General features: G+C 32.3%; 2 protein-coding genes and 1 long non-coding RNA gene across 3 annotated transcripts; 2 read left to right on the top strand and 1 right to left on the bottom strand.

Annotated features, from left to right (window-relative positions):
• Positions 1-655: 655 nt before the first annotated feature.
• On the top strand, positions 656-1,442 carry LOC122304755 (gibberellin-regulated protein 12-like). Its single transcript, XM_043117018.1, has 3 exons — positions 656-733; positions 1,010-1,040; positions 1,210-1,442. The coding sequence occupies exons 1-3, from the start codon at positions 656-658 to the stop codon at positions 1,389-1,391; spliced, it is 291 nt and encodes a 96-aa protein (XP_042972952.1). The 3' UTR covers positions 1,392-1,442.
• A 734-nt stretch (positions 1,443-2,176) lies between these two features.
• Positions 2,177-7,996, bottom strand: LOC122304158. The gene is made up of 2 exons (XR_006240933.1): positions 7,596-7,996; positions 2,177-5,256 (listed from the first exon to the last, which is right to left on the bottom strand). It is a non-coding gene; the product is annotated as an uncharacterized LOC122304158 (long non-coding RNA).
• A 977-nt stretch (positions 7,997-8,973) lies between these two features.
• LOC122304157 (ras-related protein Rab11D) lies at positions 8,974-13,184 on the top strand. Its single transcript, XM_043116246.1, has 2 exons — positions 8,974-9,388; positions 12,543-13,184. Exons 1-2 carry the CDS (start codon positions 9,168-9,170, stop codon positions 12,973-12,975), a joined length of 654 nt encoding a protein of 217 aa, XP_042972180.1. The 5' UTR covers positions 8,974-9,167; the 3' UTR covers positions 12,976-13,184.
• The last annotated feature ends 2,094 nt before the right edge of the window (positions 13,185-15,278 follow it).

The raw sequence follows: 15,278 nt of genomic DNA, 5'->3' as shown, positions 1-15,278 counted from the left end.
CTAGATCCGTTTATCCCCTACCGAAAGGATGGATAACCGACCATGCTTGTCAGAACATCCAGATTTTCAGGCTAGGCCGGATTTTATCCTGCTCACATACATGCACAGTACTCTCAACTTATACTATATTCAGAAAAAAAAAAAAAAAAAAAAAAGAATTGATGTGCGGTTGTTTTTGTAAATTCTTTATGTACTCTTTTAATATAATTGGTTACGTCACTTTTTTTAATATCAAATAATTTATTTAGTCAATCACATCAATAGAGTATACAAAGAATATGTAAAAGTAATTGAATGTAGCAGAACTCAAAACATGTATACTAATATTATCATAAATAGTTATTACCAACAAAATAATTAAGGAAATAAAATATATATATATATATATATATATACAATTTTGGTAACAGATTGAAGCAATATTAATGCCTAATTATATTGTCAGATTTCCAATTTCCATAAGTGGAATTTTTCTTAAAAATACTTCCATAATGCTCGTGCCAATGGGATTTTGACAATCGATCTCCATCAATTTGTTTATTGAGAGGGTAATGTTGTGCACCCGAGTTTATATATATATATATATATATATATGTACGTAAGAAAGGATGTGTATGCATACCTAAAAAACTTATAATTATTCGCTAAGGAAAGCATGGTAATAAGGCTGTCACAGCTTCGTCTATCTTTCTTTCTCATCCTTACCTTCGCCTTTGCCATTGAGGTTTTAGACGTGAGTCTCTCTCTCTCTCTCTCTCTCTCTCTCTCTCTCTCTCTCTCTCTCTCTCTCTCTCTCTAACATACCTAATACACTGAATGAAACAAAGACAATGTTGGGTTTGATTCTCATTGTGTAATTTTTTGCTATGGTAATGATTGATGCTATTTTCTCCCTTTCAGAATTTTGAATGCATTGTCTTTTTGAGTTTAATATTTCACAATAATCCCATTATCATGTAGTGTTTTAACACAAAATTCCCACTCATTATATATATATATATATGAATAGGCTGGCGGGGAGGGATCGGTTCGTCAAGAAGGTCAAAAAGAAATTAATAAGTTTCCTCGACCTTTTAATTTCTTTTATAAATCTCCTCATTTCTCAATTGATATTTCTTTAATATTCGGTTTAGATAAAAACTTCAACCCTCCACCCATAAGCTTTTAATTTATTTTGGTTTTTTTGCTTTCTTTATGTTTCCTTTTCAGCGTGTCCGAGGGCCTGCAACTACCGATGCTCAAAAACACATCACAGGAAACCATGTCTATTCTTTTGCAACAAATGTTGTCATAAATGTCTTTGTGTTCCCTCGGGAACATATGGGAACAAGGAAGAATGTCCATGCTACAACAACTGGAAAACTAAGGAAGGTCGGCCCAAGTGCCCATGACATGAATTTCCAATCCATTAATAAAGCTAACGTATTACGTCAAGCCATATTAGATTGTAGCTTTATTTTTGTATAATCTCTTTGTAACTAAAGTATTTTCCTTAATAAATCGAATGCATTTAGTATAAATCGTAGGATGTTTTAGTCATTTTACATTATGTTATTAAGTGAAATGACCAAAAATATCTCATGTTTTGTACTAAATGGAAACTATCCATTTTACTTGCAAATGAAGAAAAGTTATCTATGCTGGGAATTGGAGGATCTAATCATGGCTCGCCTCGTATCCATAGGGGTAGGGAGTGAACTCTTACCACTTAAATTGAAATCCCAACAATACAAACAAAGACTCCAAATTATTTATGGAAAGGCTCTATAACATATAAAACTCATTTATTTAAAAATATACCTTCCTCCACAGAGATGTCAATGAACTCCTCCAAAATATATAATAGAAAACTCCACAAAGTCTCAGTAAATGTATCATTATTCCAAAATACCGTTCAAAGGAAAATAACATATTTCTGGATAAGATCCTCTAATAGTCTCTTGTACCCTTTGGCACTTATTTCAATCTGTTAATCAATTTGTGCCTTTGAGCCACTTACTCCACTACTCTCAACTAATCTCGCTCATGCTTTGTATTCTTGATTCTCAACTGAAATATCAAAATCATCTAAAAAATAATAGATATAATTGGGTAAGTTATCAACAACTTAATAAGCAACGAACCTATACTATTGTGTAAATATGGCTAGTTATAGAATACAAAACAAAACAGAATATCAAAGTTATAAAGCGGCATTTTAGAAACATTTATTTACAAAAATATGATATACAAAAATCTTTTGGCATAAACATCACTGAACAACATCATAACAGATAACATGTTTTACCCATGTGGTAGATGTGGCCCCAATTGTGGTTTGGCGAGGAACCGTAGTGCCCAGGATGCATGCCGAATTGCTACATCCCTTATGCTGTGTGAATCTTGTGCGCTCATATGCAAGCACATGTGTAACAAAGTCGCAACGGAATATAGTAAAAGATATTAGCCATAAACTAATATTCATAGTATCAATGAATTTGTCCATTTCTTGTCCATTAATAAAAATTTCCATAAGTCACTACCATCTCATCCAAAATATAATTACAAATGATCATTTGTTATTTGCCCAACTCATACTATTCCCCAAGCTGCACTAGTCCTTCTTCGCGAGGTAACCCTTCATAGCAACATTTGCTTCAAAATCTACAATTTTGAGAGACAACTGTAGTAGGACTACCACAATGAGATTTTAATGAAATATCAATTAGTTATAAACTCATGACAACACTATAAATACAAGACAATGAAAATGAATATGAATGCACAAGATTAATGTAAATGAAGGCTCAAATCACATACATTATAAGTATAGTGAGGAATCACCTTCCAAACAAAATAAGGTAATCATGAATCATCATAGATACTATTGAGTACGGGGAACCATTCCTCCCAATCAATATAGGGAATCTCTCAACCCAAGTTAACACGTGAAATCCTCCTACTAAAAACATATTCTCAATATGATCATAAATCAATCAATCCTAAGAAATAGAATGCTTGAACAAACAAGTCAAATATCACAAAAATCTCAAAATGTCAACCAATACAATTGGCTTGCACATTTTCTCCAAAATCGAGTACCACATGTTTTGGTCTTTTTTATTAAACCACTAGATCTAAATTTTCCTTAAAGTAAACCATCAATAAACAACTTCATATGCTTCACATTCAAGTTCTAAAAATGATATAAGCATTAAACTCAAGATCACATAGCAAAAATTGTATAGAAACACAACACAACTCATGAGCCTCAAGTTTGTATTTCAACCGGACCTCAACATGCATAAAAATTCACTCCCTCAAGATCACAACCATAAATCTTCAAAATAACTTCCTAAAACATATATCAAAGTCCTAAGAACAATATATGTGAATATCAAGAGCATAGGAGCATGCTTTCACAATAACAACAACAACAAAAAATCCAAGAGTTTCGTGAGAATCTACTTACACAGGTTTTGAAATATTCGAGCAAGAAAGGCCAAAAAAGTTGTCTGAAGATCTTCCTTGAGTTCTCTCTAAGAAAGTGTTTCAAAAGTGAAAAAAAAAAAAAAAAAAAAAAAAAAAAAAAAAAAAACCTAAGGGACAAGCCATGGACAACTCACATATTGGTTGAGAGGTTAAGAGGGGATGTGAGAGTGATCTTGACGCTGCCATGTGATGGGGTGGTGGTGAGGTAACTTTTTGCCTTCCTATCAACCACTATTTGGAACTAACATGATAGTAGAATTACAGTCATGGTAGTAGAGAAATTTTTCCAAGAAGCCATGCATAAATGGTGCAATTCAGTTGGCCTTAATCGGCCTAAACCGATTGGACCTCATTTGGAGTTTCAATAGGATTTGATTTTGGGTTTCGATTTATATCAAGTCCAAATCCTTTTTTGTTTTTTTTTTGGTCCAATGAAAATACTATGGTATAAAAGAATGAATAAGGATGTAATGACATGAATTAGAATAGTTAACAACATGTGAAAATAATTTAATCAAGTAATTAAATACTAAGCTAAAACCGGCTTCATTTAAGGTTTGGGAAACCATATAGGGTTTCAGTTTTTAGAAGGTATTTGGGCTTTTAATTTGATTCCAAATATTTTAGGTTTCACTGGAGTTGAAACCCTCTTTAGTTTGGCAGAAAAATTAATGGTTGGATGAAATAGTGTTCATTTGAAGCCTGTTGACGATACTTTGTCAACCTAGAGAATTTCACACCAGTTTAGACACTCCTACATGAACAATGGAGTTCCATTAGGATATTACAACATTCTAACACTTGGGATCGTGATAAACATAAAAGATTCAACTGACTTGAAAATACTATTTTTCGTGACGAACTCCAAACTCGTGACATGACGTGACGTGAAACGAAATGATAGATGACATGAAACAATGTGACGTGACATTTACGTGTGAAGTATGACATGGCAAACATGAAATAGATAAACATTTTGTAACATAGCATATCATGTAATAGATAAGATTTATGTAACAAATAAACATTTCATGACATTGCATAATTTGTAATAGATAAACATTTCATGATATAACATAATATGTAACATATAAATATTTTGTGAGATAGCATAATGTGACATGCATAAGAGATTAAGAGCATGAATAGTTGTTCTTTTACCAAGACACATACACAATATTCTGACAGTAAGTTAGAAACAAACTTATAGTAAGCATAGCGTAACGAATTAAATGAGCAAATTAACAGAAATTGTAAGAAGATATTTTTAAACATTAAAAACTCATCATTAACAAGTTTAGAAATATAAAAATACTGACTTACAGTAAAATTATCATTTTACCTCTTATTTGTGGGAAAATGATAATTTTACCCTTAACTTAAGGATTTCACATTCAAACTACAAAACTTAACAAAAGAAATGTAAATTTTGTCCTAAATTTAAATAACTAGATAGAAAAATTTAAAACACAACACAAGCATGTGAACCAATGTAACACCCCATTCCCGTAGGATAGAGATATTACTAACATTTCTAGCATAATGTCCAGTAAAGAGATTCATATTTTGAAATACCTTTTTTATTGAAAACATAACTAAACTAAACATAACTATTTTTAAAACATGAAACTAAAAACGTAAAGTAAAAACATAAACTAAACCTACATGTGAATTTTTATTCAAATAACATAAAAGAAAACTACGTCCTTGCACTAGATTTACTCCTGGCCTTCCAGCTCTGTGTCCTCAAAATCATCATCTATGACGGTAAAACGTAGGAGAAAACTGGGAAATAAACAAAAAAAATGAGTCGAAAACTCAATAAATAGCACATTATACTATAAAATATAACTTAGCTTAGACTTAATTTTTAAAAGACTTTTCAATCAAACATATATCATTCACAAATTCTCATAGCATGTCTATTCATCATCAACATGAGCGGAAACATATATAATCATGAAAAACATATAAAGTGAATGCATAAATTACTTGTTTATCTTGTCTTTTACTTATTATATGATGAATCGCGTTTGAGTCTGTGGCACCCCATAACTTGTCATAACATAGAGTGAAACATGCTTGAATCTATGGTACCGCACAACATAACTTGTCATAACATGGAGTGAAACACATTTGAGTCCGTGTTTCACTTAACATAAGGTAAACCACACTTGAGTCTATGGCATAGCATAACATAACTTATGGTAAGCACGCTTAGGTCCATATCACCCTTAACATAACTTGTGATAAACATGCTTAGATCTGTGTCACCCTTAACATAACTTGTGATGAACACGCTTAGGTCCATGTCACCCTTAACATAACTTGTGATGAACACGCTTAAGTCCGTGTCACTCTTTAACATAACTTAGAGTGAAACGCGCTTAGGTCCGTGTTTCTCTTAACATATGGTGATCCACGCTTAGATCCGTAGCACTGTCTTAACATAACTTGCGGTGAATACGCTTAGATCCATGTCATCCTTAAACATCTTATCTTTTTTAATGCGTAAGAACTTATTGAAATATCATGAGCTTTTCTAGCATGGCATATACTTGTAAATGGCATAACATAACATGGTATATTCTTGTACATGGCATAACATAACATGACATATTCTTGTACATGGCATAATATGATCTAAACATAAACATTCCATGGCATATATGTGATAACATATCATCCATCGATCAACCATCAATAATAGCATAACGTACATAAGCTTACTTACATATATGTCATCATAATTCATTGAAGATCGTAAAAGATATCTAACCTTGACTTAGCTCGTAGCATAATGTAGACAAATATCATATTTTCATATACCATTAGAACATTTACAGCACATATACAATTATATGGTCATACTAATTATCTCTTAGCATTGCTTCCACAATTTTACATTGTAGCTCGTGACTGAGGGAGGGAGGCTGAGGCGACTACGGCTCTTGGGTGGCCTAAAGTGATCAGTGACACCAATGGGCTCTAAAAATTTGTTGGTTCATTAGGGTAAATATCTCAGGTGGTGGATTTGCTACAATGGGTTTTCTATGCGTTGAAAGGCTTCTTCCTTCTTTTGTTATGTAGCTCTAGTTTGAAGTGTAGGAGAGGCATGGTTTCCCGTGAGTTTTATAGGCAAGGAGAAGGGGTATCGTGAGCCATATGAAGATTGGATAGAGTTTGGGGTTGGGAGTTAGTTTCCAATTGAAAAACTATGCAACTAGGAAACTAAATGAATCACTATAAGGAAAATTAGATTGAGAGAATTGAGAGAATTGAGACATGAAGGGTGACAAAATCTCAATCCTACGAGATTACGAATACTGAAAGGATAATGGTTTTGAAGTGTTTGAGTTGGAAGTTAATTTCAAATCAGGAAATGAAAACCAAATAGAAAAATAAAGGAGTTGTATGGTTCAACAGTAGTGAAATCCTATTCAAAACAAATTACCACCTCAAAACATATCTAATAATAATAATAATAGTATAAAATCACACTTTTAGATTCTGGATGTTGCACCCAAGCATGGGCCAAAACATAAAACATACTCAACTCTTTATTTTTGTTGCAATTTTTTCAAACCCTATCATTCAAGCTAAAAATGAAACATGTAACATACAAAATCACAACTTATGCTTTAATAACATGCTAGAACAAACCCTAAAAACTTACATCATAAAAATAATAACTTCTTTCATATCAAAACTTCAAGTATTTTGACCTCAAAGAACAACCCTTGATATTCATGGTCTATCCCTCTTTAAAACAATTCCAAAAACTCCAAAAGTTTAATAACATACACTCAATATGTTCATAAAAACATTCCTAAGAACTAACATGCTTTTAACAATTAAACCAAAGCCACAAAAAGTAACAAAATCATACTCAACATAATCGGTTTGCACCCATTCTTCAAAATCGAGTGCTATATGATTTGGTTTTTTATCAATTCATTAGATCTGAAATTTCTATTAAGTAAATCATTAAGAAATAATCACATATGTTTAACATTCAAGTCCTAAAACATATCTAAGCATCAAACCTTAGATCTTATGAAACAACTATCTTCTTAATAAACAGATAACAAACTAACATGAAATATGACCAAATAGAAACAGACCCAGCTCTCCCAAAACACATTAAACGATGTCGATCCAATTCAGAACCTGAGCTTGGTAAAGAACCACCTATTCTTCCCAAACTTGAAGCGCTCCTCAAGCCTCTTCTTGGTTTCCTTGGCAGCTGTGACCTTCTTGTCCCTGAACTGGAGGGACTCGATGGAGACAATCTCCTTGAGAACCATGTCGAGGGTGTTGCGCTTGGGCATCAGATGCTAGTAGTTGACAAGCTTGACGAAGGCCTTGAAGCATGACTTCTTCGCCGTCTTCTTGGACAAGTCCTTGCGAATGACCTTGCTGGGGTACTTGTTGATCCTAGTTAGACTGATTTGATACATTATAGTGAAATATAGAGATATTTTCACTGTATCAGGAGCAATAGCATAAATAAAAATAAAAATAAAAGTTTTATTAAATGCTGATTGTGCACCGTTTACATCATGCGCTTGCAACAAGCATTTTTGTAAAAATATTAGTACTAAAGTTAATGTAGACAGCTACAATTAAGAGCAATATAATTGACGGGAGTGACTAAATAGTCCACATATAACGATGGAAAAATATTTTAAATATAGAGATCTGGCAAAAGTTTACAAATTTGTGTGTTTTAATATAATACATTAAATTACAAAGTTATTTATATTATAGAGTAGATCCAACATATAATATTAAACTAAAGCAGTTTATAGATTTATTTTTATAAAATATTTTGTGAATATAACACTTCTCATAACTGTATAAACAAGTTTAGATATACAAATAGATTCTCTTGGACTTTTATCCAAAAGAGTATGTCCTCTACTCTGTCTTAGATAGAGAATGAGGTTTGTTAACTCTGTCTTGGATAGAGTTATTCTGTCTCTCAAATGATAGTCTATAGAGATTTACAGTTTGGACTAGACCAAATCAATCATAATTATATACTGGGAAGGTATTAATGTCATAATTAGCTTGTAATATATATTTCAGGTCAAAGTTATAATGTCAGTTATTAATTAATGCAATATGTTTTATAAAAAATATATATACAAACATATTAATTTTAACATTTTTATTATTTTTTTATGAGAAATACTACTCATCATCTCACATTACATATTTTATATGTTTTAAAATTATTTTTTTCTTATTTTTAATTTTAATTTTATTTTATTTTTATTAAATTAATTGAGTTAATTTACTTATTATTCTTATACCACATATTTATAATAAAATAAATAAATTAATATAAGGTGTAGCATGGATCACGAATAGTTACTATTAACGCTGATATTTTGTATTCACGAAAAGACGATTAGATCAAAAAGTAAAAGAAAAATCTATTTGTCATCTTCACACTTCACACACCACACTTATTTATATTTTTTTCACAAAAGTAAATAGCATTACTTGTTTGCGAGAGTTTTGTCAGTTCCCATATTGATGATATTCTAGACTTCTACGCAAACCGAAAGCCGAATGAACGTTTGATGATAAAAGCCTTCCAAGCTTTACTTTCCCTCGTTTCAAATATTTCCAACTTCAGATTAACAAAAACAACATCATCTATGAACAAAGAAATTGAGCACTGATACATGGCTGTATACAAACCTGAAGATGATTATGATTACCTGTTCAAGCTGGTTTTGATTGGTGATTCTGGAGTGGGTAAATCCAATTTGCTCTCGAGGTTTACCAGGAACGAGTTTAATCTGGAATCCAAGTCTACTATTGGAGTAGAATTTGCCACCAAGAGTTTAAATATTGATGGGAAGGTCATCAAGGCCCAGATTTGGGATACTGCTGGCCAAGAAAGGTGAGGGTTACTTTTTTTCCCTATCAATATCTTGGATTTTTTTCATGTCGGCTTTGAATAGGTTATCATGAAATTCATGGATTCATGATTCTTACTTGGAAGATTTTATACTTGTGCCTTGGGTTTTGATATCTATGTGTGAAACTTTATTGTATTAGTGAGAGCAAGAAATTTGATAGTTTCTGGTACATACTTGTGAAAAATCATTGGTTTTGAGGTCAAGAATTCTAATTCTTTCCTCTCAGAAGTTTTTGCTTGTAATAACATAGATTTGCATTTTTATGTGCAATCCAATAGGTTTAAGGCCAAGAAATTTCCTTCTTAGTATATATATTACTTAAACAAAAAAAAAAAAGTATATATATTACCTTGATGTTTTTATTTTTGGGTTTTATTTTTTAAATGAAATCCGGGAGGCTTGTAAAGAAACATAATTCTGTTTCCCATGAACTAAATAAATATATATATATATATATAAGATTATCATATGAAGTGGATTATAATATTTTGATTAATCATATGCGCTTGATCAATAAAATACTATGAGTTGCTTGTTCTTATGTTCGTTTGATATAATTAGTTTCTTCTGGAATTGTCGTGGGGAACTGTTTTTCTTCTTCGGACTGAACTTTTGGCCTCTGAACTATTTTTATGCAGATGGGATAGCGCCTGAATTGTTTTTATCCCATCATTCTGTCCTCTAATTTCATTGTAAAATTAAGTTTTACTTTTGGTTCTTACAGAAAGAAAGATATATGTGTGTGTGTGTGTGTGTGTGTGTGTGTGTTTGTTAGGGTTTTTCTTATAGATAGATCACTTAGAAGGTTGGGGTTTTCTAATGGATGGTTAGTGTATTTGCTTCTCTGTTGGCTTCACAAATTCATCAGGAAAGGCAAAACAACCTGATTGCAACTTATATGAGCTGAATAAATAGTTGCTGAGAGACTGAAAAGACCCTAGTCAGGGTTATTCATCAAATGGTTACGACTATTGCAAATGCGTGGCTGGAATATCAGATACAAATGAAGCTGTTTAATATTTTTATGAGAAAATTTATCTGAAGATTAAATATTTACGTGTTGGAACTTATGTTTGAGCGACTGAGTTTAGTGATGCACTATGTCTACACTGCTTGTGTGGAACTTTTCCTAGAGTTTCAAACAATAAGTTACGTAATGTAATGACAAATGAGAAGTATAATGGTAAGTTTTATTATTAAATGACTATTATCTCTTTCTTGAACACCCTTCCATAATGGTTCATTGGTTCAAGTACTGCGCGTGTTGTTTGGCCTATAACTTTTCTCTGGCATTTCCAAAATGGTTGCCCAGCTTGAGATTTGGAGGTCTGCCTTAGTATATTACTTGTTTATTCGTGAGATTACACATCTTAAAAAGCATATGGATTCAGCCTATCAAGTTATTAAATCAATTTGGACTATTCACCATGGGGACTTATTGAGGTCACACATCATCAAAAAGTAAGGCTGCTAATAAATATGTGTTTCTGTGAACTTGTTTGCATGCTAGTCACACTCATTTGATTAGCATAGAGATATAAATTACATATTAATATATATATATATATATATATAAACACACTATTTGAGCAATCACCAATTACTCATTTATGCATTCTTGCTTTCTATCCTCTTTATGTGACCAAATCCCTGTTTCACTTCCCTATCTTTTAATAATATTTTCCTTTTTAGTTTTAAGGATAGGAAATTGTATTTACAAGTCTGGGTTCGTTAATGCTGCCACAAGATATTCCCTCTTTGTTAGTAAATAACTGTCCATCAGAATTTTTTGGTGCTTGATAAGCTGTCCATCAGAATGTGCGAAATTACCATGGTAGGTCAGTTCAAAGCCCATCATAACTTTCAGGTACTGTAAAGGAGAATCTTCCGCAAGCACAAAATATTACGTGTGCTTCGAAGTTGCCTCCTGAGCATCCCCCTAAAGCACTTCAAGATGAACTAGGTCAGAATCCGGCTCCATCTCATTTGAAGCAGGCTGAGGTTGGGGGATTTACTTTGAAGAAGATATGGAAAAACATTGCAGATTAAGGTTTGATTACTACTATCCCTAATCATCAAGACATCATTATATTTAAAGCAGCTCCCCCGATGACTAGGGTTGTTGAGAAGGAAGTACAAGAGTCATCAGCCCCCTGGTTTGGCAAATTAATACTTTGAAGAAGCTTTGCTCAAGTCAGAAAAATTACCTCTGTTAAATTAGGAGGGTTTTATGGAATAGAGGGAGCTTACTTGGGTTGTACACAGACTTCTAAATTTTCCCGGCTTAGCTATGTAAGAGCTATGGCTAAGCCAAGCTCAATCTGTTATTGGAAGAATGGTGTTTCCTAATCTGTCTCTGATGCTTCAGCACTCAGATGTTCTTTGTTTTGAATTCAAAATGGTTTGTTTAAGTGCAAACTTGATGTCGAGATAGAATTCTTTGTAGGAGTCGAATGAGTTAGCCAACAATTCTGTGCTATGCTAAGTTCAATGTGGGAAAAAGTATTTTTGGTATACGTTACTGAGACCATGATGGGGATCTGGAAGAAAGCATCAATGGACAAAATTAAGAGGATTTGAATCACGATCCTTAAAAACAGAATGTTTGCAGCTATTTGATATCCTCACAAATGTTGCTAGTAATGGTGCAATGGTCACTATTATGTTTAACAAATGATTGCAATTAGAGGGCATAAGATGATGATACAAGTTTCTCATCCCATCAGCAGCAACCCGCCCCCTTGCCTACGCATTTTCTGCCCATTGTTCTTTATTATCACGTAGCTGAGTTTGTTACATGACTATCTACATTTTTCAATTGAAGCCTTCCACAGATGAGCTTATTTGTATTTAACCATAATTACTTGATGATTTTGTTGGTATTTCTTCTTTTCACGTAAGCAGTGGTTGACTTTATATGCACATATGCTGCTACAATTGCAAATTAAATTTTTAACTTTGTCAATAGTATGAGATATCCTTAATCTTTAGCCATTTAGATGTCTAGCTACCCTTTTTCATCAGTGGTGTGTGTCAATTAGTGGGCTTACAAATAGATTCTTTTCGATCATCACGCTATTAGAATGTTGATATTTACTTTCCATCTTGATTGATTGCCCTCTTTCTATTTCATAGGTACCGAGCCATTACTAGCGCTTACTACCGAGGAGCTGTAGGTGCTCTGCTAGTGTACGATGTCACTAGGCATACAACATTTGAGAATGTTGGAAGGTGGTTGAAGGAGTTGAGGGAACACACAGACCCTAACCTTGTTGTCATACTGATTGGCAACAAGTCAGATCTTCGACACCTTGTGGCTGTTCCAACAGACAATGGAAAGTCATTTGCAGAGAAAGAGTCCCTCTACTTTATGGAAACTTCTGCATTGGATGCAACCAATGTGGAAAATGCTTTTACCGAAGTCCTCACCCAGATATACCGGATTGTGAGCAGGAGGGCAATTGAGGTGGGTGATAAGGGAAGTGCTTCCACTCTACCATCCATAGGACAAACAATAAATGTCAAAGAGGACTCAGTTCTAAAAAGAATCGGGTGCTGCTCAAACTAGGGTTGGTGGTTTCTGGCAGTTTACAGCAATTTTCAATTGTTTGTAAATTGATTACACATATAGTTTCTTGTAGAATAAAAGCTAGTATGTCTGATAAATTGTTTGGAAATTTGCCTAAAGGCTTCACGCATGAAGGTTATATATCCGTAAAGGACAGGTTAACTAAATATTATATGAACTGGATCTTTATCTGCTGGAAGTTGATACCACTTGGTTGTTTTCTTTGCCTGTATCATTTGCATGTTAGATGACAGCTGAAGTGAGCATTATGAGGCGAGGTTACTTGTAACAACTATAAGACAATTTCTTGAACAAGATATAGAAATGTTCTTTTCCTTAACACTCCATCTCTTTAATAGGTGTAAATTGTGGTGATGATAAATCCAAAGCAAAACTAAATTAACAAAAGAAAACTCTATATTGGGAGGTTTCTTTTGGTGCCGGAAACGCACAGTAACAACATACAATTAGTCGTCCATCCGTGCATTGTTTGAGAATGGGAAGCTTTATCCGCCTATGAGGATGGTGGTATTGCCTATAAGGATGGTGGTATTGCCCATAAACCTTCGAAGTTTAAAATAAAAACAAACTTGATACAAGAATACTAAAAGGGGTCACATTTTACCCAATGAGATAAAAGTGGGAGGTGGACGTGTGTGAGAATAATGGAAGTACAATAGTTAAAATGTGAGGAAACCAAAAAGGTGAATAATAATGCGCCAAAAGCCACAATAAGATTAATACTAGACTTTAAAGAGCAGCGATCGAAAAATAGAAAGATTCTGTTAGTCAAGATCTTAGGGAGAAATCTCACGGTTGAGAAAGTTTTCTGAGAATTAGGGCTTGCCTCGTTTGTTTTCATAAATGAGATGAGATGAGATAAAATCTTTTGAGATATATTAAGATGAGATGAGATTAAATGAAATATGTGTTTATTTTTAGAGATGGGATGAGATAAAAATTTTTGAGATATGTTGAGATGAGATGAGATAAAATGAGATTAGATGAAATATGTGTTTGTTTTTAGAGATGAGATGAGATTAGTTTCTTTTTCTACTTCTTTTTTTTTTTTTTTTTTTTGCTGCTTCTTTTGTTTATTTATTTACTAATGGTGTATTTTTTTTCCTCTGATTCCTTCTTTTTTTTTAACTGAGAGAAACTATTTGGTCTTTTTTTTTTAGTTGCTTCATTTGTTTATTTATTTACCAATGATGCATTTGTTTTTTTTTTTGCTGCTTCCTTTTTTATTAACCATTTGGTCAATTTTTTTTTTCTGCTTATTTTGTTTATTTATTTATCAATGGTGATTTTTTTTTTTTTTTGCTGCTTCCTTTTTTTAACCATTTGGTTTTCTTTTTTTTTTTTTTTTGCTGCTTCCTTTGTTTATTTATTTACCAATGGTGATTTTTTTTTCTGCTTCCTGTTTTTTTAACCATTTTGTCTTTTTTTTTTGGCCACTTCCTTTATTTATTTATATCTAATAAGTTTTGCTACATACAAGTACAGTCGCGTACTAATCTGCGTACCAATACTGATTTATTCATATTTAAAATTTAAATTAACACTGTTTTCAATAAAATCTACTTTGTGACCAATCATATCACATTGGTGCACAAATTAGTGCACAATTATGCTTGCAACTATACTTTTCCTTTACCAATTGTGTAACTTTTTTTAGATGAAAACTTGAGATTTTTTGAAATGAAAATCTGAGAAAAAACTTGAGATCTTTTCAGATGAAACTGGTAGATTAAAATGTGTGTTTGTTTTTGTAAAACTTCTAACAGTACGAAAACTTTGAGAAGTTTTCAAAGTTTTGATTTTTAGTCTCGAAAACAAACGAGAGTCTAGAAGTGAGATGATATGAAAATTTTGTAAATAGTAATAAGATGTTTTGTGAATAGTAGTAAAATAGTTTGAGTTAAGTATTTTTAAAATTTTTAAAAACGAGAGAGAAAATGTTGAATAAAAAATATTATAAAATTAAATATTGTTAGAATATAGTTTTATAATATTATTTTTATTTGAATATTTGAAAATATTGAATTATTTTTTTAGTTTTTTTTTTTAAATTGAAAAGGTTATAATAATTTGTTTAAAAATTTTATATTTAAATTATATTTGAAAAGAAGACAGGATGAAATGAAATCATAATTTTGGAATGAGATCTATTTCCAAACAAGTTCTTAAAAATCGAAGTACAAAAAAATTATCAACACTTAGTCAACAACTAGGCAACACCACTATTTTGCTATCCTTGTTATTTTAAATTCTGAGGACGAAGTTTTTATAAGGGTGAGAAA

This window comes from Carya illinoinensis, chromosome 3, assembly GCF_018687715.1.
Source record: "Carya illinoinensis cultivar Pawnee chromosome 3, C.illinoinensisPawnee_v1, whole genome shotgun sequence".
Lineage (NCBI taxonomy): Eukaryota > Viridiplantae > Streptophyta > Magnoliopsida > Fagales > Juglandaceae > Carya > Carya illinoinensis.
Note: the sequence above shows the minus strand (reverse complement) of the source record. Positions and strands in the feature narration are given on the sequence as shown.